General features: G+C 48.1%; 1 protein-coding gene across 3 annotated transcripts in view; it reads right to left on the bottom strand.

The window, feature by feature from the left end:
* The window catches only part of stard13a (StAR related lipid transfer domain containing 13a), a 177410-nt gene extending 155202 nt beyond the window's left edge, over nucleotides 1–22208 (bottom strand). The window contains exons 1-4 of one of the 3 annotated variants that reach the window (XM_045690197.1): nucleotides 21837–22208; nucleotides 19756–20930; nucleotides 11785–11925; nucleotides 2367–2558 (exon numbers count right to left, since the gene is read on the bottom strand). In XM_045690197.1, coding sequence (XP_045546153.1) covers nucleotides 2367–2558; nucleotides 11785–11925; nucleotides 19756–20841 — 1419 coding nt within the window. In that variant the 5' untranslated portion in view covers nucleotides 20842–20930; nucleotides 21837–22208. Of the gene's footprint in view, nucleotides 1–2366; nucleotides 2559–11784; nucleotides 11926–19755; nucleotides 20931–21836 lie in introns of those variants that run through there. The other 2 variants (XM_045690196.1, XM_045690198.1) reach the window with 2 other exon arrangements.
* Nucleotides 22209–25287: the final 3079 nt, after the last annotated feature.

Genomic DNA, 25287 nt, shown 5'->3' with positions numbered 1-25287 from the left:
ATACTAGACCTGGAGAGGACTACAAGTCATAGTGGATACTAGACCTGGAGAGGACTACAAGTCATAGTGGATACTAGACCTGGAGAGGACTACAAGTCATAGAGGATACTAGACCTGGAGAGGACTACAAGTCATAGAGGATACTAGACCTGGAGAGGACTACAAGTCATAGTGGATACTAGACCTGGAGAGGACTACAAGTCATAGAGGATACTAGACCTGGAGAGGACTACAAGTCATAGAGGATACTAGACCTGGAGAGGCCTACAAGTCACAGTGGATACTAGACCTGGAGAGGACTACAAGTCATAGAGGATACTAGACCTGGAGAGGACTACAAGTCATAGTGGATACTAGACCTGGAGAGGACTACAAGTCATAGTGGATACTAGACCTAGAGAGGACTACAAGTCATAGTGGATACTAGACCTGGAGAGGACTACAAGTCGCAGTGGGTGGTGAGACCTGGAGAGGACTACAAGTCACAGTGGATACTAGACCTGGAGAGGACTACAAGCCACAGTGGATACTAGACCTGGAGAGGACTACAAGTCACAGTGGATACTAGACCTGGAGAGGACTACAAGTCATAGTGGATACTAGACCTGGAGAGAACTACAAGTCATAATGGATACTAGACCTGGAGAGGACTACAAGTCATAGTGGATACTAGACCTGGAGAGGACTACAAGTCATAGTGGATACTAGACCTGGAGAGGACTACAAGTCGCAGTGGGTGGTGAGACCTGGAGAGGACTACAAGTCACAGTGGATACTAGACCTGGAGAGGACTACAAGCCACAGTGGATACTAGACCTGGAGAGGACTACAAGTCACAGTGGATACTAGACCTGGAGAGGACTACAAGTCATAGTGGATACTAGACCTGGAGAGAACTACAAGTCATAATGGATACTAGACCTGGAGAGGACTACAAGTCATAGTGGATACTAGACCTGGAGAGGACTACAAGTCATAGTGGATACTAGACCTGGACAGGACTACAAGTCACAGAGGATACTAGACCTGGAGAGAACTACAAGTCATAGTGGATACTAGACTTGGAGAGGAGTACAAGTCATAGTGGATACTAGACCTGGAGAGGACTACAAGTCATAGAGGATACTAGACCTGGAGAGGCCTACAAGTCATAGAGGATACTAGACCTGGAGAGGACTACAAGTTATAGAGGATACTAGACCTGGAGAGGACTACAAGTCACAGTGTCTCCACCCACTGTGACATTTGTTGGGGGATCGGTGATGATGTGGGGGTTCTTCAGCAAGGCTGGAATAAGGCAGATTTGTCTTTGTGAAGGACGCATGTATCAAGCCACGTACAAGGTTGTCCTGGAAGAAAACTAGCTTGGAGGATTGGTTTTTTCCAGCAGGACAATGCTCCATGTCACACAGCCAGGTCAATCAAGGTGTGGATGGAGGACCACCAGATCAAGACCCTGTCCTGGCCAGCCCAATCTCCAGACCTGAACCCCATTGAACACCTCTGGAATGTGATCAAGAGGAAGTTGGATGGTCACAAGCCATCAAACAAAGCCAGGAGCGTCATAAAGTCATCCAACATCAATGTGAAAGACTGGTGGAGGGCATGCCAAGACGCATGAAAGCTGTGATTGAAAATCAGGGTTATTCCACCAAATATTGATTTCTGAACTCTTCCTAAGTTAAAACATTAGTATTGTGTTGTTTAAAAATAAATATGAACGTATTTTCTTTGCATTATTCGAGTTCTGACAACACTGCATCTTATTTGAATTTTTTTTCATTTTCTGCAAATAAATGCTCTAAATTACAATATTTCTATTTGGATGTTGGGAGAAATGTTATCAGTAGTTTATAGAATAAAACCAAAATGTACATTTTACCCAAACACATACCTTTAAATAGTAAAACCAGAGAAACTGAGCATTTAGCAGAGGACTCTTAATGTTTTCCAGAGCTGTATGTGTCTCTAATATGGTCGTACATTTGGCAGGAGGTTAGGAAGTGCAGCTCAGTTTACACCTCTTTTTGTGGGTAGTTTTGAGAGCCAGGTCTGCCTACGGTGGCCTCTCTCAATAGCAGGGCTATGCTCACAGAGTCTGTACATAGTCAAAGATCTTTCTCTCTCTCTCAAGCACTGGAACATACACCCAAAGAAACACATGTCTCTCTCTCTCCCTCACACACACACACACACACACACACACACACACACACACACACACACACACACACACACACACACACACACACACACACACACACACACACACACACACACACACACACACACGCACACACACGCGCACACACACACACGCACACACACACGCACACACACACACACAGTATCATGACATGTCTTACACTTCTCCGTCTGTAGTGGAGGTGTGAGGGGGAGTGGAGGGAGGAGCGGATTAGGGGTCTGCTGCGGGCCAGGGGGCGAGAACTTCGTCTGGAGCTGGACACGCTGCTCTCTGGGGGTCTGGTTGAAGGCCTGGAGGTATTGTGGTCGTGGACCAGGCCTCTGCTTATCATCCTTCCCAGTGCAGGAGCACTCTGAGTGGGCAGAGAGAGATGTGAGAAGAGGGTACGTCCATGGAAGATGGAACAGAAGAATACTCATAACAAACAAATTCAAACACTTCATTTCTGTGCTGTCCTTCTATTGCTTTGTTAGTCTAGCCCTCTCCTTCCTCCTCCCTCCCTCTCCCACGCTCCTCTCCTTCCTTCTCCTTCCCTCTCCCTCGCTCCTGTCCTTCCTTCTCCTTCCCTCTCCCTCGCTCCTGTCCTTCCTTCTCCTTCCCTCTCCCTCGCTCCTGTCCTTCCTCCTTCCTCCTCCCCCCCTCTCCCTCGCTCCTCTCCTTCCTTCTCCCTCGCTCCTCTCCTTCCTCCTCCTTCCCTCTCCCTCGCTCCTGTCCTTCCTTCTCCTTCCCTCTCCCTCGCTCCTGTCCTTCCTTCTCCTTCCCTCTCCCTCGCTCCTGTCCTTCCTCCTCCCCCCCTCTCCCTCGCTCCTCTCCTTCCTTCTCCCTCGCTCCTCTCCTTCCTCCTCCTTCCCTCTCCCTCGCTCCTGTCCTTCCTTCTCCTTCCCTCTCCCTTGCTTCGTTCCTACCTTCTCCCCACACACACACGCACGCACACACACACAGAAACAGAGCATCCCACATCAGTCCTTCATGAAAACCTTTATCATAACTCTTCATTAGAATCCAGATAAGATTCCGGGAGTGGAAAACCCAGCTCTGGGAAAAGCCTGGCTTTCGGAAAAAACTCTACTCGTTATGGAAGAACAGAGGGGCAGGACTTATGAAGGGGGAAGAGAGGAAGAGATGAATGGACAGATCATGAAGAAAGGGGGAGAGAGAGAGGGAGAGAGGAAGTGAAAACCATAGAGAGAGGGGAGGAGAGGAATGGACAGACCATAGAGAGGGGAGGAGAGGAACGGACAGACCATAGAGAGGGGAGGAGAGGAATGCCTTCCCTATAGCTCAGTTGGTAGGGCATGGGGTTTGCAACGCCAGGGTTGTGGGTTCGATTCCCACGGGGGACCAGCACAGAAAAAAAATGTATGAAATGTATGCATTCACTACTGTAAGTCGCTCTGGATAAGAGTGTCTGCTAAATGACTAAAATGTAAAGGAATGGACAGATCATAGAGAGAGGAGAGGACAGGAGAGGAATGGGCAGATCATGAAGAAAGGGGAGAGAGGAATGGACAGATCATAGAGAGAGGAGAGGAATGGACAGATCATAGAGAGGGGAGGAGAGGAATGGACAGATCATAGAGAGAGGGGAGGAGAGGAATGGACAGATCATAGAGGAGAGGAGAGGAATGGACAGATCATAGAGAGAGGGGAGGAGAGGAATGGACAGATCATAGAGAGAGGAGGAGAGGAATGGACAGATCATAGAGGGGAGGAGAGGAATGGACAGATCATAGAGAGAGGGGAGGAGAGGAGAGGAATGGACAGATCATAGAGAGAGGAGAGGAGAGGAGAGGAATGGACAAATAAAAGGCTGTATTAACAGCTGACAGGCTGAGTGATATTAAGTATTGTAGTATATCTCTGTATTAACAGCTGACAGGCTGAGTGATATTAAGTATTGTAGTATATCTCTGTATTAACAGCTGACAGGCTGAGTGATATTAAGTATTGTAGTATATATCTGTATTAACAGCTGACAGGCTGAGTGATATTAAGTATTGTAGTATATCTCTGTATTAACAGCTGACAGGCTGAGTGATATTAAGTATTGTAGTATATCTCTGTATTAACAGCTGACAGGCTGAGTGATATTAAGTATTGTAGTATATCTCTGTATTAACAGCTGACAGGCTGAGTGATATTAAGTATTGTAGTATATCTCTGTATTAACAGCTGACAGACTGAGTGATATTAAGTATTGTAGTATATCTCTGTATTAACAGCTGACAGACTGAGTGATATTAAGTATTGTAGTATATCTCTGTATTAACAGCTGACAGGCTGAGTGATATTAAGTATTGTAGTATATCTCTGTATTAACAGCTGACAGACTGAGTGATATTAAGTATTGTAGTATATCTCTGTATTAACAGCTGACAGACTGAGTGATATTAAGTATTGTAGTATATCTCTGTATTAACAGCTGACAGGACTGTCCTTTGTGTGGAGGGTACAGGGTAGGCCAGGAGACACAGAGAGGACTGTCCTTTGTGTGGAGGGTACAGGGTAGGCCAGGAGACACAGAGAGGACTGTCCTTTGTGTGGAGGGTACAGGGTAGGCCAGGGGACACAGAGAGGACTGTCCTTTGTGTGGAGGGTACAGGGTAGGCCAGGGGACACAGAGAGGACTGTCCTTTGTGTGGAGGGTACAGGGTAGGCCAGGGGCAACAGAGAGGACTGTCCTTTGTGTGGAGGGTACAGGGTAGGCCAGGGGACACAGAGAGGACTGTCCTTTGTGTGGAGGGTACAGGGTAGGCCAGGGGCAACAGAGAGGACTGTCCTTTGTGTGGAGGGTACAGGGTAGGCCAGGGGACACAGAAAGGACTGTCTGTGTGATTCTCTTAGATTAAGAAGTTTGAGATAAGAGGTCTATCAGTCTTTCTATGTTTGTTTCCTTCATGTAAGCTCTATAAGGGATTTAGGCCTGGGTTGCTGTGGGCTAAGCACATTATGACAAATGCATTTATAAAAGTGCTAAACAAATCAAATTTGATTGATTAACTTAAGTAAAGCTAACCTGCCAACAGCCAAGCCAAGCATGTAGTTCAGCATTTTTCAGGTTTATTTACTGCTTGTCTGCCAGGTAGGTTGCCAGGTCGGTCCTCAGAAACATATGTATTTGATGGAGGAGAACCTGAAATGCTGAGCGTTCTTGATTTGCATTGCTGCTGATGTGCTGGGTTGACAGATTTGCCCAGATAAAGATTGTTTCAAACAATTAGGGGTTCCTGAAGATTGTTGCTGTTAGTTAGTTGATTGTTTGGTTGTTTGGTTAGCTGGTTGGTTAGCTGGTTGGTTAGTTAGCTGGTTGGTTGGTTAGCTTGTTGGTTGGTTGGTTAGCTGGTTGGTTGGTTGGTTAGCTGGTTGGTTAGCGGATTGGTTGGTTAGCTGGTTGGTTGGTTAGCTGGTTGCTTGGTTGGTTGGTTGGTTGGTTAGCTGGTTGGTTAGCGGATTGGTTGGTTGGTTGGTTGGTTAGCTGGTTGGTTGGTTGGTTAGCTGGTTGGCTGGTTGGTTAGCTGGTTGGCTGGTTGGCTGGTTGGTTGGTTGTTTTGTTGGTTAGCTGGTTGGTTAGCTGTTTGGTTGGTTAATTAAATGGTGTGTTGGTTAAAAGTTAGAGGGTGTTGGTATGGGAGCCATCTTGTTTAGTCACTGTTAACTATCCTGTTAACTATGTGATGTTTAACTAGGTTGTAGTGATGCTATAACACTGGGATGGAACTGTACTCTACTGTGTTGCCGGATTGTAGCTGGTTGGTTGGTTGGTTGGTTGGTTGGTTGGTTGGTTGGTTGGTTGGTTGGTTAGCTGGTTGGTTGGTCAGCTGGTTGGTTGGTTAGCTGGTTGGTTAGCTGGTTGGTTAGCTGGTTAGCTGGTTGGTTGGTTAGCTGGTTGGTTAGCTGGTTGGTTAGCTGGTTGGTTAGCTGGTTAGCTGGTTGGTTGGCTGGTTGGTTGGTTAGCTGGTTGGTTGGCTGGTTGGTTGGTTGGTTGGCTGGTTGGTTGGTTAGCTGGTTGGTTGGTTGGTTGGTTGGTTGGTTGGTTGGTTGGTTGGTTAGCTGGTTGGTTAGCTGGTTGGTTAGCTGGTTGGTTGGTTGGCTGGTTGGTTGGTTGTTTTGTTGGTTAGCTGGTTGGTTAGCTGGTTGGCTGGTTGGTTGGTTGTTTTGTTGGTTAGCTGATTGGCTGGTTGGGTGATTGGCTGGTTGGTTGGTTGGTTGGTTAGCTGGTTGGTTGGTTGGTGGGTTGGTTGGTTAGCTGGTTGGTTGGTTGGTGGGTTGGTTAGCTGGTTGGTTGGTTGGTGGGTTGGTTGGTGGGTTGGTTGGTGGGTTGGTTGGTTGGTTAGCTGGTTGGTTGGTTGGTTGGTTGGTTAGCTGGTTGGTTGGTTGGTTGGTTGGTTAGCTGGTTGGTTGGTGGGTTGGTTGGTTGGTTGGTTAGCTGGTTGGTTAGCTGGTTGGTTGGTTAATTAAATGGTGTGTTGGTTAAAAGTTAGAGGCTGTTGGTATGGGAGCCATCTTGTTTAGTCACTGTTAACTATCCTGTTAACTATGTGATGTTTAACTAGGTTGTAGTGATGCTATAACACTGGGATGGAACTGTACTCTACTGTGTTGCCGGATTGTAGCTGGTTGGTTGGTTGGTTGGTTGGTTGGTTGGTTGGTTGGTTGGTTGGTTAGCTGGTTGGTTGGTCAGCTGGTTGGTTGGTTAGCTGGTTGGTTAGCTGGTTGGTTAGCTGGTTAGCTGGTTGGTTGGTTAGCTGGTTGGTTGGTTAGCTGGTTGGTTAGCTGGTTGGTTAGCTGGTTAGCTGGTTGGTTGGCTGGTTGGTTGGTTAGCTGGTTGGTTGGCTGGTTGGTTGGTTGGTTGGCTGGTTGGTTGGTTAGCTGGTTGGTTGGTTGGTTGGTTGGTTGGTTGGTTGGTTGGTTGGTTGGTTGGTTGGTTGGTTAGCTGGTTGGTTAGCTGGTTGGTTAGCTGGTTGGTTGGTTGGCTGGTTGGTTGGTTGTTTTGTTGGTTAGCTGGTTGGTTAGCTGGTTGGCTGGTTGGTTGGTTGTTTTGTTGGTTAGCTGATTGGCTGGTTGGGTGATTGGCTGGTTGGTTGGTTGGTTGGTTAGCTGGTTGGTTGGTTGGTGGGTTGGTTGGTTAGCTGGTTGGTTGGTTGGTGGGTTGGTTAGCTGGTTGGTTGGTTGGTGGGTTGGTTGGTGGGTTGGTTGGTGGGTTGGTTGGTTGGTTAGCTGGTTGGTTGGTTGGTTGGTTGGTTGGTTGGTTGGTTAGCTGGTTGGTTGGTTGGTTGGTTAGCTGGTTGGTTGGTGGGTTGGTTGGTTGGTTGGTTAGCTGGTTGGTTAGCTGGTTGGTTAGCTGTTTGGTTGGTTAATTAAATGGTGTGTTGGTTAAAAGTTAGAGGGTGTTGGTATGGGAGCCATCTTGTTTAGTCACTGTTAACTATCCTGTTAACTATGTGATGTTTAACTAGGTTGTAGTGACGCTATAACACTGGGATGGAACTGTACTCTACTGTGTTGCCGGATTGTAGCTGGTTGGTTGGTTGGTTGGTTGGTTGGTTAGCTGGTTGGTTAGCTGGTTGGTTAGCTGGTTAGCTGGTTGGTTGGTTAGCTGGTTGGTTGGTTAGCTGGTTGGTTGGTTAGCTGGTTGGTTAGCTGGTTGGTTAGCTGGTTAGCTGGTTGGTTGGTTAGCTGGTTGGTTGGTTAGCTGGTTGGTTAGCTGGTTGGTTAGCTGGTTAGCTGGTTGGTTGGTTAGCTGGTTGGTTGGTTAGCTGGTTGGTTAGCTGGTTGGTTAGCTGGTTAGCTGGTTGGTTGGTCAGCTGGTTGGTTGGTTAGCTGGTTGGTTAGCTGGTTGGTTAGCTGGTTAGCTGGTTGGTTGGTTAGCTGGTTGGTTGGTTAGCTGGTTGGTTAGCTGGTTGGTTAGCTGGTTAGCTGGTTGGTTGGCTGGTTGGTTGGTTAGCTGGTTGGTTGGCTGGTTGGTTGGTTGGTTGGCTGGTTGGTTGGTTAGCTGGTTGGTTGGTTGGTTGGTTGGTTGGTTGGTTGGTTGGTTGGTTGGTTGGTTGGTTGGTTGGTTGGTTGGTTAGCTGGTTGGTTAGCTGGTTGGTTAGCTGGTTGGTTGGTTGGCTGGTTGGTTGGTTGTTTTGTTGGTTAGCTGGTTGGTTAGCTGGTTGGCTGGTTGGTTGGTTGTTTTGTTGGTTAGCTGATTGGCTGGTTGGGTGATTGGCTGGTTGGTTGGTTGGTTGGTTAGCTGGTTGGTTGGTTGGTGGGTTGGTTGGTTAGCTGGTTGGTTGGTTGGTGGGTTGGTTAGCTGGTTGGTTGGTTGGTGGGTTGGTTGGTGGGTTGGTTGGTGGGTTGGTTGGTTGGTTAGCTGGTTGGTTGGTTGGTTGGTTGGTTGGTTGGTTGGTTGGTTAGCTGGTTGGTTGGTTGGTTGGTTGGTTAGCTGGTTGGTTGGTGGGTTGGTTGGTTGGTTGGTTAGCTGGTTGGTTAGCTGGTTGGTTAGCTGTTTGGTTGGTTAATTAAATGGTGTGTTGGTTAAAAGTTAGAGGGTGTTGGTATGGGAGCCATCTTGTTTAGTCACTGTTAACTATCCTGTTAACTATGTGATGTTTAACTAGGTTGTAGTGATGCTATAACACTGGGATGGAACTGTACTCTACTGTGTTGCCGGATTGTATGAAGTTACGAGTTCCCCTCGTTAAGGGATTAATGCTGAGTTTCCGGCTGGAAGCCAGATGAAGGCAGACCAAAACACACACACTGCATACCCCACCCCCACCCCCACCCCCCACCCCCATACCCCACCACACACCCCCACCACACACAGACAGATTTATACAAACATTTAATGATGGAAAACAACAGGTTTGGGTTGCATCCAAACAATTACTGTTAATTAATTCAACCATAGATTAAACTGTCGTCTGCACGCATGGCAACACGCTGGCTGGCTGAGGAACATGTGTGTGGTATGCTGACTTACTTTCAACAGAGCTCGTGTGTGTGTGTGTGTGTGTGTGTGTGTGTGTGTGTGTGTGTGTGTGTGTGTGTGTGCCATTCTCTTTACTGAACTGGCCATTCTCTGACCCCTAAAGAGCATATGACTGACTGTATGTCTGTGTTCTATCAGACGGTCTGTGTTCTATCAGACTGTCTGTGTTCTATCAGACTGTCTGTGTTCTATCAGACGGTCTGTGTTCTATCAGACGGTCTGTGTTCTATCAGACGGTCTGTGTTCTATCAGACTGTCTGTGTTCTATCAGACGGTCTGTGTTCTATCAGACGGTCTGTGTTCTATCAGACGGTCTGTGTTCTATCAGACTGTCTGTGTTCTATCAGACGGTCTGTGTGTGTTCTATCAGACTGTCTGTCTATGTTCTATCAGACTGTATGTCTGTGTTCTATCAGACTGTCTGTGTTCTATCAGACTGTCTGTGTTCTATCAGACTGTCTGTGTGTGTTCTATCAGACTGTCTGTCTGTGTTCTATCAGACTGTCTGTGTTCTATCAGACTGTCTGTGTTCTATCAGACTGTCTGTGTGTGTTCTATCAGACTGTCTGTCTGTGTTCTATCAGACGGTCTGTGTTCTATCAGACTGTCTGTCTGTGTTCTATCAGACTGTCTGTCTGTGTTCTATCAGACTGTCTGTGTTCTATCAGACTGTCTGTGTTCTATCAGACTGTCTGTGTTCTATCAGACGGTCTGTGTTCTATCAGACTGTCTGTGTTCTATCAGACTGTCTGTCTGTGTTCAATCAGACTGTATGTCTGTGTTCTATCAGACGGTCTGTGTTCTATCAGACGGTCTGTGTTCTATCAGACTGTATGTCTGTGTTCTATCAGACGGTCTGTGTTCTATCAGACGGTCTGTGTTCTATCAGACGGTCTGTGTTCTATCAGACTGTCTGTGTTCTATCAGACTGTCTGTCTGTGTTCTATCAGACTGTCTGTCTGTGTTCTATCAGACTGTCTGTCTGTGTTCTATCAGACTGTCTGTCTGTGTTCTATCAGACTGTCTGTGTTCTATCAGACTGTCTGTGTTCTATCAGACTGTCTGTGTTCTATCAGACTGTATGTCTGTGTTCTATCAGACGGTCTGTGTTCTATCAGACGGTCTGTGTTCTATCAGACGGTCTGTGTTCTATCAGACTGTCTGTGTTCTATCAGACGGTCTGTGTTCTATCAGACTGTATGTCTGTGTTCTATCAGACGGTCTGTGTTCTATCAGACGGTCTGTGTTCTATCAGACTGTCTGTCTGTGTTCTATCAGACTGTCTGTCTGTGTTCTATCAGACTGTATGTCTGTGTTCTATCAGACTGTCTGTCTGTGTTCTATCAGACTGTCTGTCTGTGTTCTATCAGACTGTATGTCTGTGTTCTATCAGACTGTCTGTGTTCTATCAGACTGTATGTCTGTGTTCTATCAGACTGTCTGTGTTCTATCAGACTGTCTGTCTGTGTTCTATCAGACGGTCTGTGTTCTATCAGACTGTCTGTGTTCTATCAGACTGTCTGTCTGTGTTCTATCAGACTGTATGTCTGTGTTCTATCAGACGGTCTGTGTTCTATCAGACGGTCTGTGTTCTATCAGACTGTCTGTGTTCTATCAGACGGTCTGTGTTCTATCAGACTGTATGTGTTCTATCAGACTGTCTGTCTGTGTTCTATCAGACTGTCTGTCTGTGTTCTATCAGACTGTATGTCTGTGTTCTATCAGACTGTATGTCTGTGTTCTATCAGACTGTCTGTGTTCTATCAGACTGTCTGTGTTCTATCAGACTGTCTGTTTGTGTTCTATCAGACAGTCTGTGTTCTATCAGACTGTATGCCTGTGTTCTATCAGACTGTCTGTGTGTGTTCTATCAGACGGTCTGTGTTCTATCAGACTGTATGTCTGTGTTCTATCAGACTGTCTGTGTGTGTTCTATCAGACGGTCTGTGTTCTATCAGACTGTATGTCTGTGTTCTATCAGACTGTCTGTGTGTGTTCTATCAGACGGTCTGTGTTCTATCAGACTGTCTGTCTGTGTTCTATCAGACTGTCTGTCTGTGTTCTATCAGACTGTCTGTCTGTGTTCTATCAGACTGTCTGTGTTCTATCAGACTGTATGTCTGTGTTCTATCAGACTGTCTGTCTGTGTTCTATCAGACTGTCTGTCTGTGTTCTATCAGACTGTATGTCTGTGTTCTATCAGACTGTCTGTGTTCTATCAGACTGTATGTCTGTGTTCTATCAGACTGTCTGTGTTCTATCAGACTGTCTGTCTGTGTTCTATCAGACTGTCTGTCTGTGTTCTATCAGACTGTCTGTCTGTGTTCTATCAGACGGTCTGTGTTCTATCAGACTGTATGTCTGTGTTCTATTAGACTGTATGTCTGTGTTCTATCAGACTGTCTGTGTTCTATCAGACTGTCTGTGTTCTATCAGACTTGTCTGTGTTCTATCAGACTGTCTGTGTGTGTTCTATCAGACTGTCTGTGTTCTATCAGACTGTATGTCTGTTCTATTAGACTGTATGTCTGTGTTCTATCAGACAGTCTGTGTTCTATCAGACTGTCTGTGTTCTATCAGACTGTCTGTGTTCTATCAGACTTACCAGTTCTGATTGTTGTGTTTCTGGTTTGTCGTTGTCAGAGTGGGAGGAGCTAGCAGCGCTGAGTGCTTCCTGTATGTCCAGATTGAGCTGATCCAACTTCCTCATCAGCTGACTCATAGAATCACACCACGGGGACCGTGCCTGGGACAGAGACACCGACAGAGACACACACACACACATTATAATGTGACCAGATTAAGCCCCCAAAAAAGCCTGGCACTTGCCCAAACAAACACGGAGTGGGACATACACAATGTAAACAGATGAGGCTGGTAGAGAAGACTGGTAGAGGAGGCTGGTAGAGGAGACTGGTAGAGAAGACTGGTAGAGGAGACTGGTAGAGGAGACTGGTAGAGAAGACTGGTAGAGGAGGCTGGTAGAGGAGACTGGTAGAGGAGACTGGTAGAGAAGACTGGTAGAGGAGGCTGGTAGAGAAGACTGGTAGAGGAGGCTGGTAGAGAAGACTGGTAGAGGAGGCTGGTAGAGGAGGCTGGTAGAGGAGGCTGGTAGAGAAGACTGGTAGAGGAGGCTGGTAGAGAAGACTGGTAGAGGAGGCTGGTAGAGGAGGCTGGTAGAGAAGACTGGTAGAGGAGGCTGGTAGAGGAGACTGGTAGAGGAGGCTGGTAGAGGAGACTGGTAGAGGAGGCTGGTAGAGGAGGCTGGTAGAGAAGACTGGTAGAGGAGGCTGGTAGAGGAGACTGGTAGAGGAGGCTGGTAGAGGAGACTGGTAGAGGAGGCTGGTAGAGAAGACTGGTAGAGGAGCCTGGTAGAGGAGACTGGTAGAGGAGGCTGGTAGAGGAGGCTGGTAGAGGAGGCTGGTAGAGGAGAAGTGTAGAGGAGACTGGTAGAGGAGACTGGTAGAGGAGGCTGGTAGAGGAGACTGGTAGAGGAGGCTGGTAGAGGAGACTGGTAGAGGAGGCTGGTAGAGGAGACTGGTAGAGGAGGCTGGTAGAGGAGACTGGTAGAGGCGACTGGTAGAGGAGACTGGTAGAGGAGGCTGGTAGAGGACACTGGTAAAGGAGACTGGTAGAGGAGGCTGGTAGAGGAGACTGGTAGAGGAGACTGGTAGAGGAGACTGGTAGAGGAGGCTGGTAGAGGAGGCTGGTAGAGAAGACTGGTAGAGGAGGCTGGTAGAGGAGGCTGGTAGAGGAGGCTGGTAGAGAAGACTGGTAGAGGAGACTGGTAGAGGAGACTGGTAGAAGAAGCTGGTAGAGGAGGCTGGTAGAGAAGACTGGTAGAGGAGGCTGGTAGAGGAGGCTGGTAGAGGAGGCTGGTGGAAGAGACTGGTGGAAGAGACTGGCGGAAGAGGCTGGCAGAAGAGGCTGGCAGAAGAGGCTGGTAGAGGAGGCTGGTAGAGGAGGCTGGTAGAGGAGACTGGTAGAGGAGACTGGTAGAGGAGACTGGTAGAGGAGGCTGGTAGAGGACACTGGTAGAGGAGACTGGTAGAGGAGACTGGTAGAGGAGGCTGGTAGAGGAGGCTGGTAGAGAAGACTGGTAGAGGAGGCTGGTAGAGGAGGCTGGTAGAGAAGACTGGTAGAGGAGACTGGTAGAGGAGACTGTTAGAAGAAGCTGGTAGAGGAGGCTGGTAGAGAAGACTGGTAGAGGAGGCTGGTAGAGGAGGCTGGTAGAGGAGGCTGGTAGAGAAGACTGGTAGAGGAGGCTGGTAGAGGAGACTGGTTGAGGAGACTGGTAGAGGAGACTGGTAGAGGAGGCTGGTAGAGGACACTGGTAGAGGAGACTGGTAGAGGAGGCTGGTAGAGGAGACTGGTAGAGGAGACTGGTAGAGGAGACTGGTAGAGGAGGCTGGTAGAGGAGGCTGGTAGAGAAGACTGGTAGAGGAGGCTGGTAGAGGAGGCTGGTAGAGGAGCAAGGTAGAGAAGACTGGTAGAGGAGACTGGTAGAGGAGACTGGTAGAAGAAGCTGGTAGAGGAGGCTGGTAGAGAAGACTGGTAGAGGAGGCTGGTAGAGGAGGCTGGTAGAGGAGGCTGGTAGAAGAGACTGGTGGAAGAGACTGGCGGAAGAGGCTGGCAGAAGAGGCTGGCAGAAGAGGCTGGTAGAGGAGGCTGGTAGAGGAGGCTGGTAGAGGAGACTGGTAGAGGAGACTGGTAGAGGAGGCTGGTAGAGGACACTGGTAGAGGAGACTGGTAGAGGAGGCTGGTAGAGGAGACTGGTAGAGGAGACTGGTAGAGGAGGCTGGTAGAGGAGGCTGGTAGAGAAGACTGGTAGAGGAGGCTGGTAGAGGAGGCTGGTAGAGAAGACTGGTAGAGGAGACTGGTAGAGGAGACTGGTAGAAGAAGCTGGTAGAGGAGGCTGGTAGAGAAGACTGGTAGAGGAGGCTGGTAGAGGAGGCTGGTAGAGGAGGCTGGTAGAAGAGACTGGTGGAAGAGACTGGCGGAAGAGGCTGGCAGAAGAGGCTGGCAGAAGAGGCTGGTAGAGGAGGCTGGTAGAGGAGGCTGGTAGAGGAGACTGGTAGAGGAGACTGGTAGAGGAGACTGGTAGAGGAGGCTGGTAGAAGTCCAGATGCAACATCTCAAATGGTTGAAATAAGATTAGCACCTTTGAAATCCCTAAAAAATCAGCGGTTTCAAAGGATATTATAGTTTTTCCAGCCTTACTAAAGCAGTTAGTATGAAACACACTGATGCTTGCAGAGCCTAGTCCTCTGTGGATAAACTGATGTTGAAACACACTGATGCTTACAGAGCCTAGTCCTCTGTGGATAAACTGATGTTGAAACACACTGATGCTTACAGAGCCTAGTCCTCTGTGGATAAACTGAGGTTGAAACACACTGATGCTTACAGAGCCTAGTCCTCTGTGGATAAACTGAGGTTGAAACACACTGATGCTTGCAGAGCCTAGTCCTCTTTGGATAAACTACAGCTGAAACACACTGATGCTTACAGAGCCTAGTCCTCTGTGGATAAACTGATGTTGAAACACACTGATGCTTACAGAGCCTAGTCCTCTGTGGATAAACTACAGCTGAAACACACTGATGCTTACAGAGCCTAGTCCTCTGTGGATAAACTACAGCTGAAACACACTGATGCTTACAGAGCCTAGTCCTCTGTGGATAAACTGATGTTGAAACACACTGATGCTTACAGAGCCTAGTCCTCTGTGGATAAACTACAGCTGAAACACACTGATGCTTACAGAGCCTAGTCCTCTGTGGATAAACTACAGCTGAAACACACTGATGCTTACAGAGCCTAGTCCTCTGTGGATAAACTACAGCTGAAACACACTGATGCTTACAGAGCCTTGTCCTCTGTGGATAAACTACAGCTGAAACACACTGATGCTTACAGAGCCTAGTCCTCTGTGGATAAACTGAGGTTGAAACACACTGATGCTTACAGAGCCTAGTCCTCTGTGGATAAACTGAGGTTGGAGGAACACACATTAACATTTCATAAACTATGAAAGAGATGCACTGTGAGTGAGTGGAAGTGTGTTTGTGTGTTTGTGTGTTCGTGTGTGTTTGTGTGTGTGTTCGTTGCCATTCATAGCCAATTGAAATTCCCCTACTCCATGTCTTCTCCCCACTCTCCCTCCCTCTTCTCTCCCTCCCTCTTCTCATCTCCCTCTGTCCTCTCCCCTTTTCTCTCCTTCCCACTCCCCCCACCCCCACTCCTCACCCTCCTCTCTTCCCCAGCAGGTTATAAATAGCATCGACAGTACAGAGTCGGTCCGCTGTGTCTCGGTAGGAATCTGGAGATCTGGGGTCGCAGGCTCACAGGAAATGGCTTTACCGCCAAATCATAAATGAAGATATTTCACAAAATGGTCGACACGATCAGAGTAGTAGGGCTGGGGATGTGGGGTACTTGTTGGTGTGTGTGTGTGTGTGTGTGTGTGTGTGTGTGTGTGTGTGTGTGTGTGTGTGTGTGTGTGTGTGTGTGTGTGTGTGGTTGTTTGTGTGTGTCTGTGTGTGTGTGTGTGTGTGTGTGTGTGTGTGTGTGTGTGTGTGTGTGTGTGTGTGTGTGTGTGTGTGTGTGTGTGTGTGTGTGTGTGTGTGTGTGCGTACGCTTAAACCAGCTCCTCAAAGAGACCCTATGTGCTGCTATCTGCCCCTAAGAACTCTGGGGTTGAAACAAAGAAGCTTGTTCATTTCCTGGAGGACCGACCAGTGAACAAGTACCTCAGTCAGTCAGGTGACCAATCAGGGCCTGGAGAGAGAGAGAGAAAAGGGCTGGGGAATTGAAATTAAGTTTTTAGAACAAATCCTCAACATCCCTGTTAGTGGCAGCGATGGCTAGAGTAAGATCTCTCTCTCTCTCTCTCTCTCTCTCTCTCTCTCTCTCTCTCTCTCTCTCTCTCTCTCTCTCTCTCTCTCTCTCTCTCTCTCTCTCTCTCTCTCTGTCCTCTCTCTCTCTCTCTCTGTCCCTCTCTCTCTCTCTCTCTCTCCTCTCTCTCTCTCTCTCTCTCTCTCTCTCTCTCCAGGCCTAAAGGTTGAGGTAGGAGGGAACACGGGTTACTGTGAAGGTAGGGGGGAACATGGGTTATGGGGGAGGGAGGGAGACAAATTCACCACACACTGAAACATGCCAGCGCACACACACACAGCACACACACACACATACACACCTAGCTGGGGATCCTGACAGACCAGAGGGAGTGACCCTTAATCTGATTGAGTGACAGTTGACATCTGAACCCTAGAGGTCATAAGGTCACGGAGAGACAGAGTGATTCACCACAATACAATGTCCAGAAAGATATTGACTATCAATTGAACTGTCTAACCCTAACCATTCCAACCAACCAGCTGTCCATGTCTTATTTCCACTGAACCAACCAGCTGTCCATGTCTTATTTCCACTGAACCAACCAGCTGTCCATGTCTTATTTCCACTGAACCAACCAGCTGTCCATGTCTTATTTACTAACCCTAACTATTCCACTGAACCAACCAGCTGTCCATGTCTTATTTACTAACCCTAACTATTCCACTGAACCAACCAGCTGTCCATGTCTTATTTCCACTGAACCAACCAGCTGTCCATGTCTTATTTCCACTGAACCAACCAGCTGTCCATGTCTTATTTACTAACCCTAACTATTCCACTGAACCAACCAGCTGTCCATGTCTTATTTACTAATCCTAACTATTCCACTGAACCAACCAGCTGTCCATGTCTTATTTCCACTGAACCAACCAGCTGTCCATGTCTTATTTACTAACCCTAACTATTCCACTGAACCAACCAGCTGTCCATGTCTTATTTACTAACCCTAACTATTCCACTGAACCAACCAGCTGTCCATGTCTTATTTACTAACCCTAACCATTCCACTGAACCAACCAGCTGTCCATGTCTTATTTACTAACCCTAACCGTTCCACTGAAACAACCAGCTGTCCATGTCTTATTTACTAACCCTAACCGTTCCACCCAACCAACCAGCTGTCCATGTCTTATTTACTAACCCTAACCGTTCCACTGAACCAACCAGCTGTCCATGTCTTATTTACTAACCCTAACCGTTCCACTGAAACAACCAGTTGTCCATGTCTTATTTACTAACCCTAACTATTCCACTGAACCAACCAGCTGTCCATGTCTTATTTACTAACCCTAACCGTTCCACTGAACCAACCAGCTGTCCATGTCTTATTTACTAACCCTAACCATTCCACCGAACCAACCAGCTGTCCATGTCTTATTTACTAACCCTAACCGTTCCACTGAAACAACCAGCTGTCCATGTCTTATTTACTAACCCTAACCATTCCACCGAACCAACCAGCTGTCCATGTCTTATTTACTAATCCTAACCATTCCACCGAACCAACCAGCTTATTTAGTCTTATTTACTATTAACCAGTCTTATTTACTAACCCTTCTTTACTGACTACTACTAGTTACTAAACTGATTCCACCCTGACTACTCATTCTAATAGACATGGATAACCATAACAGAGTAACAGACATTCTGAGAATGTTGGCCTGGCCCTGGATATGGCCCTGGATCTGACTGGCTCTGACTCTGGCTCTGGCCCTGGCTCTGGCGCTGGCTCTGGCGCTGGCTCTGGCTCTGGCTCTGGCCCTGGCCCTGACTGGCTCTGGCTCTGGCCCTGGCTCTGGCTCTGGCTCTGGCCCTGGCTCTGGCTCTGGCTCTGACTGGCCCTGACTGGCTCTGACTCTGGCTCTGGCCCTGGCTCTGGCGCTGGCTCTGGCGCTGGCTCTGGCTCTGGCTCTGGCCCTGGCCCTGACTGGCTCTGGCTCTGGGTCTGGCCCTGGCTCTGGCTCTGGCTCTGGCCCTGGCCCTGACTGGCTCTGGGTCTGGCTCTGGCTCTGGCTCTGGCTCTGGCTCTGGCTCTGGCTCTGGCTCTGGCTCTGGCTCTGGCCCTGGCTCTGGCTCTGGCTCTGACTGGCCCTGACTGGCTCTGGCTCTGGCCCTGGCCCTGACTGGCTCTGACTCTGGCTCTGGCCCTGGCTCTGGCTCTGACTCTGGCTCTGGCTCTGGCTCTGACTGGCCCTGACTGGCTCTGGCTCTGGCTCTGGCTCTGGCTCTGGCTCTGCTCCAGGGGAGAACGACTCTCCCTCTCAATAAAGCCAAGGAAGTTCATGGCCAACCTCGCTACTGTAGGCATTGTTAGCAGAAAACATTATAGTGAATGGAAAAATGACAATCTTTGTGTTCAATCTTGGTACCAATAATTGCTTCTAATACACCAGATGTATGTTCCTTGAACTGATTATTTTAATATCTCTACACTCTGTCAATCATTGACTTTAAAACCCTGGTCTGCACCTGACATGGAACCCTGTAGTGCAATACTTTCAACTGCCCAGAGCACAATTGAGACCCTATTCCCTATATAGTGCACTACTTTTGACCAGGGCCCATAGACTCTGGTCAAAGTAGTGCAGTATATAGGGAATAGGGTGCCATAGGGCTCTGGTCAAAGTAGTGCAGTATATAGGGAATAGGGTGCCATAGGGCTCTGGTCAAAGTAGTGCACTATATAGGGAATAGGGTACCATTGGGCTCTGGTCAAAGTAGTGCACTATATAGGGAATACTAGGCCAGGCACTCAGAACACCAGAACACCAGAACTATAGAACAGGAGAATATCATACACTTATATACAAAGACACACACACACACACACACACACACACACACACACACACACACACACACACACACACACACACACACACACACACACACACACACACACACACACACACACACACACACACACACACACACACACACACACACACCACACACACACACACACACACACACACACACACACACACACACACACACACACACACACACACACACACACACACACACACACACACACACACACACACACACACACACACACACACACACACACACACACACACACACACACACACACACACACACACACACACACACACACACACACCACACACACACACACACACACCACGGAACGTTAGGATAACCTGCCAGTGGAACGTTAGGAGAACCTGCCAGTGGAACATTAGGAGAACGTGCCAGGAGCCCCGGCCGGACCTCGCTGACAGGTGTGAGAACGTGGTCAGGAGCACGCTCACACTCACAGAACGCCTGCTGGCACATTGCATGCTGGGAGCTTGGGATGCCAGGGCTGACCAGAGAAAAATGAGCGGAATTCGGGAATGCCTGCCAAACCTCTCTCTCTTTCATATTTTCTCCCTCACACAAAAAACACACAAACACACAGAAACACAGACAGACAGACAGACAGACAGACAGACAGACACACAGACACACAGACACACACACACACACACACACACACACACACACACACACACACACACACACACACACACACACACACACACACACACACACACACACACACACACACACACCACACAACAATCGTATAAAGGCAGTTATTTCAGTGAGAGAAATGTAACAATGGCGCCCTCTAGTGGTGAATATAGAGTAGTACTGCTTTTCTCACCTGTTTCCTTTCAGCCTCTTCCTCCTCCTCCTCATCTTCTTCTTCCTTGTCCTTTAACCTGGTCTTATTGGTGGAGCCCAGGCCAATCAGAGAGCCAGTGGGCGGGAGTTCCTGTCCTTTCCTCAGCCTCTTCCTGTTCCTGCTCACGTTTCTACGGCGACGGCTGACTAGGAACTCCTTATACTGCGGCAGCTCAGGGATCTCTTCATCCTTCTCTTCATCCTCTTCCTCCTCCAAATCATCACCACCCTCATCCTCATCGCCCGAGGAAGACTCCTCTCCATCGAGGCTCTGGGTGACGAAGGCTCTAGGTGGGCTGATGTTGTCGTCTCCAGAGAACACGATAGCGCTGGGTTTGTGTTTTACGATGCAGAACAGGTCCATGGAACTACCCTCGCCTGGCCCTGGGGCATCTAGACACCCTTCCTGGGGGGTATCAAGGGCAACAAGGCCCAGAGTCTGGCCAGGAGAGAGGGGCGGAGAGGAGACTGGAGAGGAGGGTGGAGAAGGGGTCTCCTTCGGCCTCTCCGGCTCCTCTATAGGCTCCCTAACACGCTGTTTCCCAGAGCGTCCATTCACCTCTGTGACCAGACCAGACTCTGTAGGACACACCTGTATGTGTGGAGTAGTCTCAGTCTCCGTCCCAAGCTCCACCTCAGTATCACAGCTCATAGTGGAGGTTTGGTCCACCTCGTCCCACGTCTGACCCGGGGTCAGTCCACTCTCTATGGGATCTGCTTCACAGCACACATGGGAGGGAGACCTATGGTCCATGTCCACCTCATCTATGTCTCTGTTCGTTGTGGTTTGAGTCTGAATAGGTCCACTGTTCATGGGCTCTGGGTCTACTGATTTCCCCAGGGGAGGTGGTGTGGACATGGGACTCAGGGCATCACAACACTGCACTACAGAGGTAACCTCACCGTGACCCTGACCTTCAACCTCACCGTGACCCTGACCTTCAAACTCACCGTGACCCTGTAGATCCTCCAGTAGAACGGTCACTGTGTCCAGTGTCTGGCCTTGTCTGTGAGGGGGTTGATGACTGACTGGAAGAGTAGCTACTGGTCCTTCACACATCGCCATGGTAACTGGTTGGCGATCCAGCCACGGCGGTCAGTCCTGGAAAAATGTTTCCTAAATGGGCTGTCGCCATAGGTAGTAGGCCTTGTTATCTGCACAGAGAACAGTTCAATATTCTGTTTAGGCCTATACGTCAACATTATCAATCATTCATTTCTGGGAGGATTATAGAAGGTCAACTCTATTACAGTGGCATGACGTGAAACTGAACACAGACTAAAACATTTCTTATTCATTTGAAAAAAAATTAAGTGGGTCAATTTTACTCAAGAATAGTTGAGAATGCCAGTGCAGATAGGCGACAGAATAAAAAAATTCAGTTCCATTTAAATATGATTCTCCAGCTGGCTCGAGACGAGCATCGCATCTGTTTCAAGTCTGGATCTGTTTCTGACGCGTGCTCGAGATTCAGCGCTGAGAAATCTGCACAAAACTGAATTGATTTATGACCTGCTTCAAAAACCACAAAGAATTATATTCATTATTCTCTAACCTCATCAACAGCTTGAAAACCCCACAGAAACATACCTTTAAACTCTAAACTTGAAACTGTCTCCAAACAGGGAAGTGGTGCTATAGGCTACATTTTCTCTCAGCTCCACACCGGGTAACCTTGTCATTGCCTGTTTAAGCCTACATTTCCTTGATGGCTACTCCAGATATTTGTATTCCCTGACCCTGTTTTAGCTCAGGCTGAGTGGTTGTGCATGTTTTTTCCTTGTCGTTTCCAAATAATGTGGTGGTGGTGGATCAACAACTTTAGCCTCATTTCCTACATTGACTTGAATTTAGTTTGAATTGATCCCATCTATAGCATATGCCTATGCTAATAATACTTGCTGACTAATAATACCTGCTGACTTACAATGTTCTGAAGGATATCATAAGAAAAGCACAAGAGACAGAGAGACAGAGAGACAGAGAGACAGAGAGAGAGACAGAGAGACAGAGAGAGCATGACAGACAATGAATTAAATTCATCTGTAGTATTTTCTTACCTGTATCTGAGACACTGTGCAGGAGAGGTTGTTAAGGAAGGAAAGAGGAACTGTCCAGACCCCAGACCCCAGAACCCAGAACCCAGACCCCAGAACCCAGAACCCAGAACCCAGACCCCAGAATTCCAGTGGATTTATAGTCCCGGGAAGAGTGTTGTAAGAGCAGCTGTGTTATCCTTGGTAAGGCAGGTCCATACAATCCCAGTGTCCACTATGAGCCCTGTGACCCTGCCAGTGCTCCCTTCAGCCAACAGACAGAAGCAAACCCAGCAGTGAACAACGTGTGTTTGCATGTCATAAGGCTGAGATGGGGAGATAGGGGAGGGGGTTTTACCTCTGAAAGAGAGAGAGAGTTGAGAATGAGGAGGGACTGTGAGAGAGCGAGAACGAGAGGAGGGGAGAGGAAGGAGAGAGAGAGAAAGAGAGAGAGAGAGATAGAGGGAGGTGTTCGGTGTTAAGGACAGAATGATGAGTCTTCTTCCTTTACTACCTCATTAAACCGTGAGGAGGAGAAGGAGAGGACTGGTTTGACAGACAGGTAATGAGAAGTAGGCAACATCTGTGCAGGTGTGGAGTGGAATGTGTGTGAGAGAGAGAGAGAGAGAGAGAGGGAGAGAAAGAGGGAGAGGTACATCAACCCCCTCGCTCCCTTATAAATATAACTTTACTCCAGGCTATGGATTCTTTCACCTTAAACATACATTCCTCAGAGAAGAATGAAGTCATGCTTTTTACCTCTATCTATCTCTCCCTCCTCCACCTTCTATGTCTCTCTCTCTCTCTCTATCTCTCTCTCTCTCTCTCTCTGTCTCTCTCTCTCTCTGTCTCTCTCTCTCTGTCTCTCTCTCTCTCTATCTCTCTCTCTCTCTCTCTCTCTCTCTCTCTATCTCTCTCTCTCTCTCTCTCCCCCTAAGCGTCTCTTCCTATCAGCAGAATCTGTTCAGTCAGCTTCTTAAAGTAAAGACAGGGTTATGGCTAGGCTGTAGAATGACAAGCTTCATTAAACACACATTCCACAGAGAAGTATGAAGTCATGTTTTTTTCCTCACTCCCTCGTCCATCTCTATCTTTCTATCTAATCTTCTCTGCAACAGAATCTGATCTGTCATCTTCTGTGCTATTTTGTTCCATTTTTTGCGTTGTTTGTAACTTATTTGTTAACTTATTTTGTACACAATGTTGCTGCTACCATCTCTTATGACCGAAAATAACTTCTGGACATCAGAACAGCGATTACTCACCACGAACTGGAAGAAGCTTATTCCTTTAACGAGTCCAATGAGAAAGATATACTGCTCTCCCAGGAACAGGCCAAAATCCCCGTCATTTGGGTGAAGAAAAGACGGAGGAAAAGAGGAAGCAGATTGAGCTGCCTTTTGAGAATCCGTAGGCGAGCGAGTAAACTCCCACTGCCATCAATTCTACTTGCTAACATGGAATCGTTGGGAAATAAAATGGATGACCTATGATTACAATTATCCTACCAATGGGACATTAAGAATTGTAATATCTTATGTTTCACCGAGTCGTGGCTGAACGACGACGCGGATAATATAGAGCTGGTGGGATTTTCCATGCACCGGTAGAACTGGTAAGATGAGGGGGGTGTTGGTCTTTGTCAATAACAGCTGGTGCGCGATATCTATTATTAAAGAAGTCTCGAGGTATTGCTCGCCTGAGGTAGAGTACCTTATGATAAGCTGTCGACCACACTATCTACCAAGAGAGTTCTCATCTGTATTATTCGTAGCCGTCTATTTACCACCACAGACCGATGCTGGCACTAAGACCGCTCTCAACCAACTCTATAAGGCCATAAGGAAACAAGAAAATTCTCACCCAGATGCGGCACTCCTAGTGGCCGGGGACTTTAATGCAGGCAAACTTAAATCAGTTTTACCAAATTTGTACGAGCATGTCACATGTGTAACCAGAGGGAAAAAAAATCTAGACCACCATTACTCCACACACAGAGATGCATACAAGGCTCTCCCTCACCCTCTATTTGGCAAATCTGACCATAATTCTATCCTCCTGATGCATAGAAGCAAAAACTAAAGCAGGAAGCACCAGTGACTCGCTCAATACGGAATTGGTCAGATGACTCGGATGCTACGCTACAGGACTGTTTTGCTAGCACAGACTGGAATATGTTCTGGGATTCATCCAATGGCATTGAGGAGTATGCTACCTCAGTCACCGGCTTCATCAATGAGTGCATTGACGACGTCGTCCGCACAGTGACCATATGTTCATATCCCAACTAGAAACCATGCATTACAGGCAACATCTGCGTCTGCAGACAACAATCAAACAAGCAAAGCGTCAATACAGGGTTAAAATTGAATACTACTACACCGGCTCTGACGCTCGTCGGATGTGGCAGGGCTTGAAAACTATTACGGACTACAACGAAACCCAGACGCGAGCTGCCCAGTGACGCGAGCCTACCAGACGAGCTAAATGCCATTTATGCACGCTTCGAGGCAAGCAACACTGAAGCATGCACGAGAGCACCAGCTGGATGACTATGTGATAACGCTCTCCGTAGCAGATGTGAGCAAGACCTTTAAACAGGTCCACATTCACAAAGCCGCGGGGCCAGACAGATTACCAGGACGTGTACTCAAAGCATGCGCGGACCAACTGGCAAGTGTCTTCACTGACATTTTCAACCTCCCCCTGACCGAGTCTGTAATACCTACATGTTTCAAACAGACCACCATAGTCCCTGTGCCCAAGGAAGCGAAGGTAACCTGCCTAAATGGTTACCGCCCCGTCACACTCACGTCTGTAGCCAGGAAGTGCTTTGAAAGGCTGGTCATGGCTCACATCAACAGCATCCTCCCGGAGACCCTAGACCCACTCCAATTCGCATACCGCCCCAACAGATCCACAGATGACGCAATCTCAATCGCACTCCACACTGCCCTTTCCCACCTGGACAAAAGGAACACCTATGTGAGAATGCTGTTGACTACAGCTCAGCGTTCAACACCATACTACCCACGAATCTCATCACTAAGCTAAGGACCCTGGGACTAAACACCTCCCTCTGCAACTGGATCCTTGACTTCCTGACAGGCCGCCCCCAGTTGGTAAGTGTAGGCAACAACATGTCTTGCCACGCTGATCCTCAGCACTGGGGCCCCTCAGGGGTGTGTACTTAGTCCCCTCCTGTACTCCCTGTTCACCCACAACTGCGTGGCCAAACATGACTCCAACACCATCATTAAGTTTGCTGATGACACAACAGTGGTAGGCCTGATCACCGACAGCGATGAGACAGCCTGTAGGGAGGAGGTCAGAGAACTGGCAGTGTGGTGCCAGGACAACAACCTCTCCCTCAATGTGAGCAAGACTAAGGAGCTGATCGTGGACTACAGGAAAAGGCGGGCCGAACAGGCCCCCATTAACATCAACGGGGCTATAGTGGAGCGGGTTCGAGAGT

This window comes from Salmo salar, chromosome ssa11 (genome assembly GCF_905237065.1).
Source record: "Salmo salar chromosome ssa11, Ssal_v3.1, whole genome shotgun sequence".
In the NCBI taxonomy this organism is placed as follows: Eukaryota; Metazoa; Chordata; class Actinopteri; order Salmoniformes; family Salmonidae; genus Salmo; species Salmo salar.
Note: the sequence above shows the minus strand (reverse complement) of the source record. Positions and strands in the feature narration are given on the sequence as shown.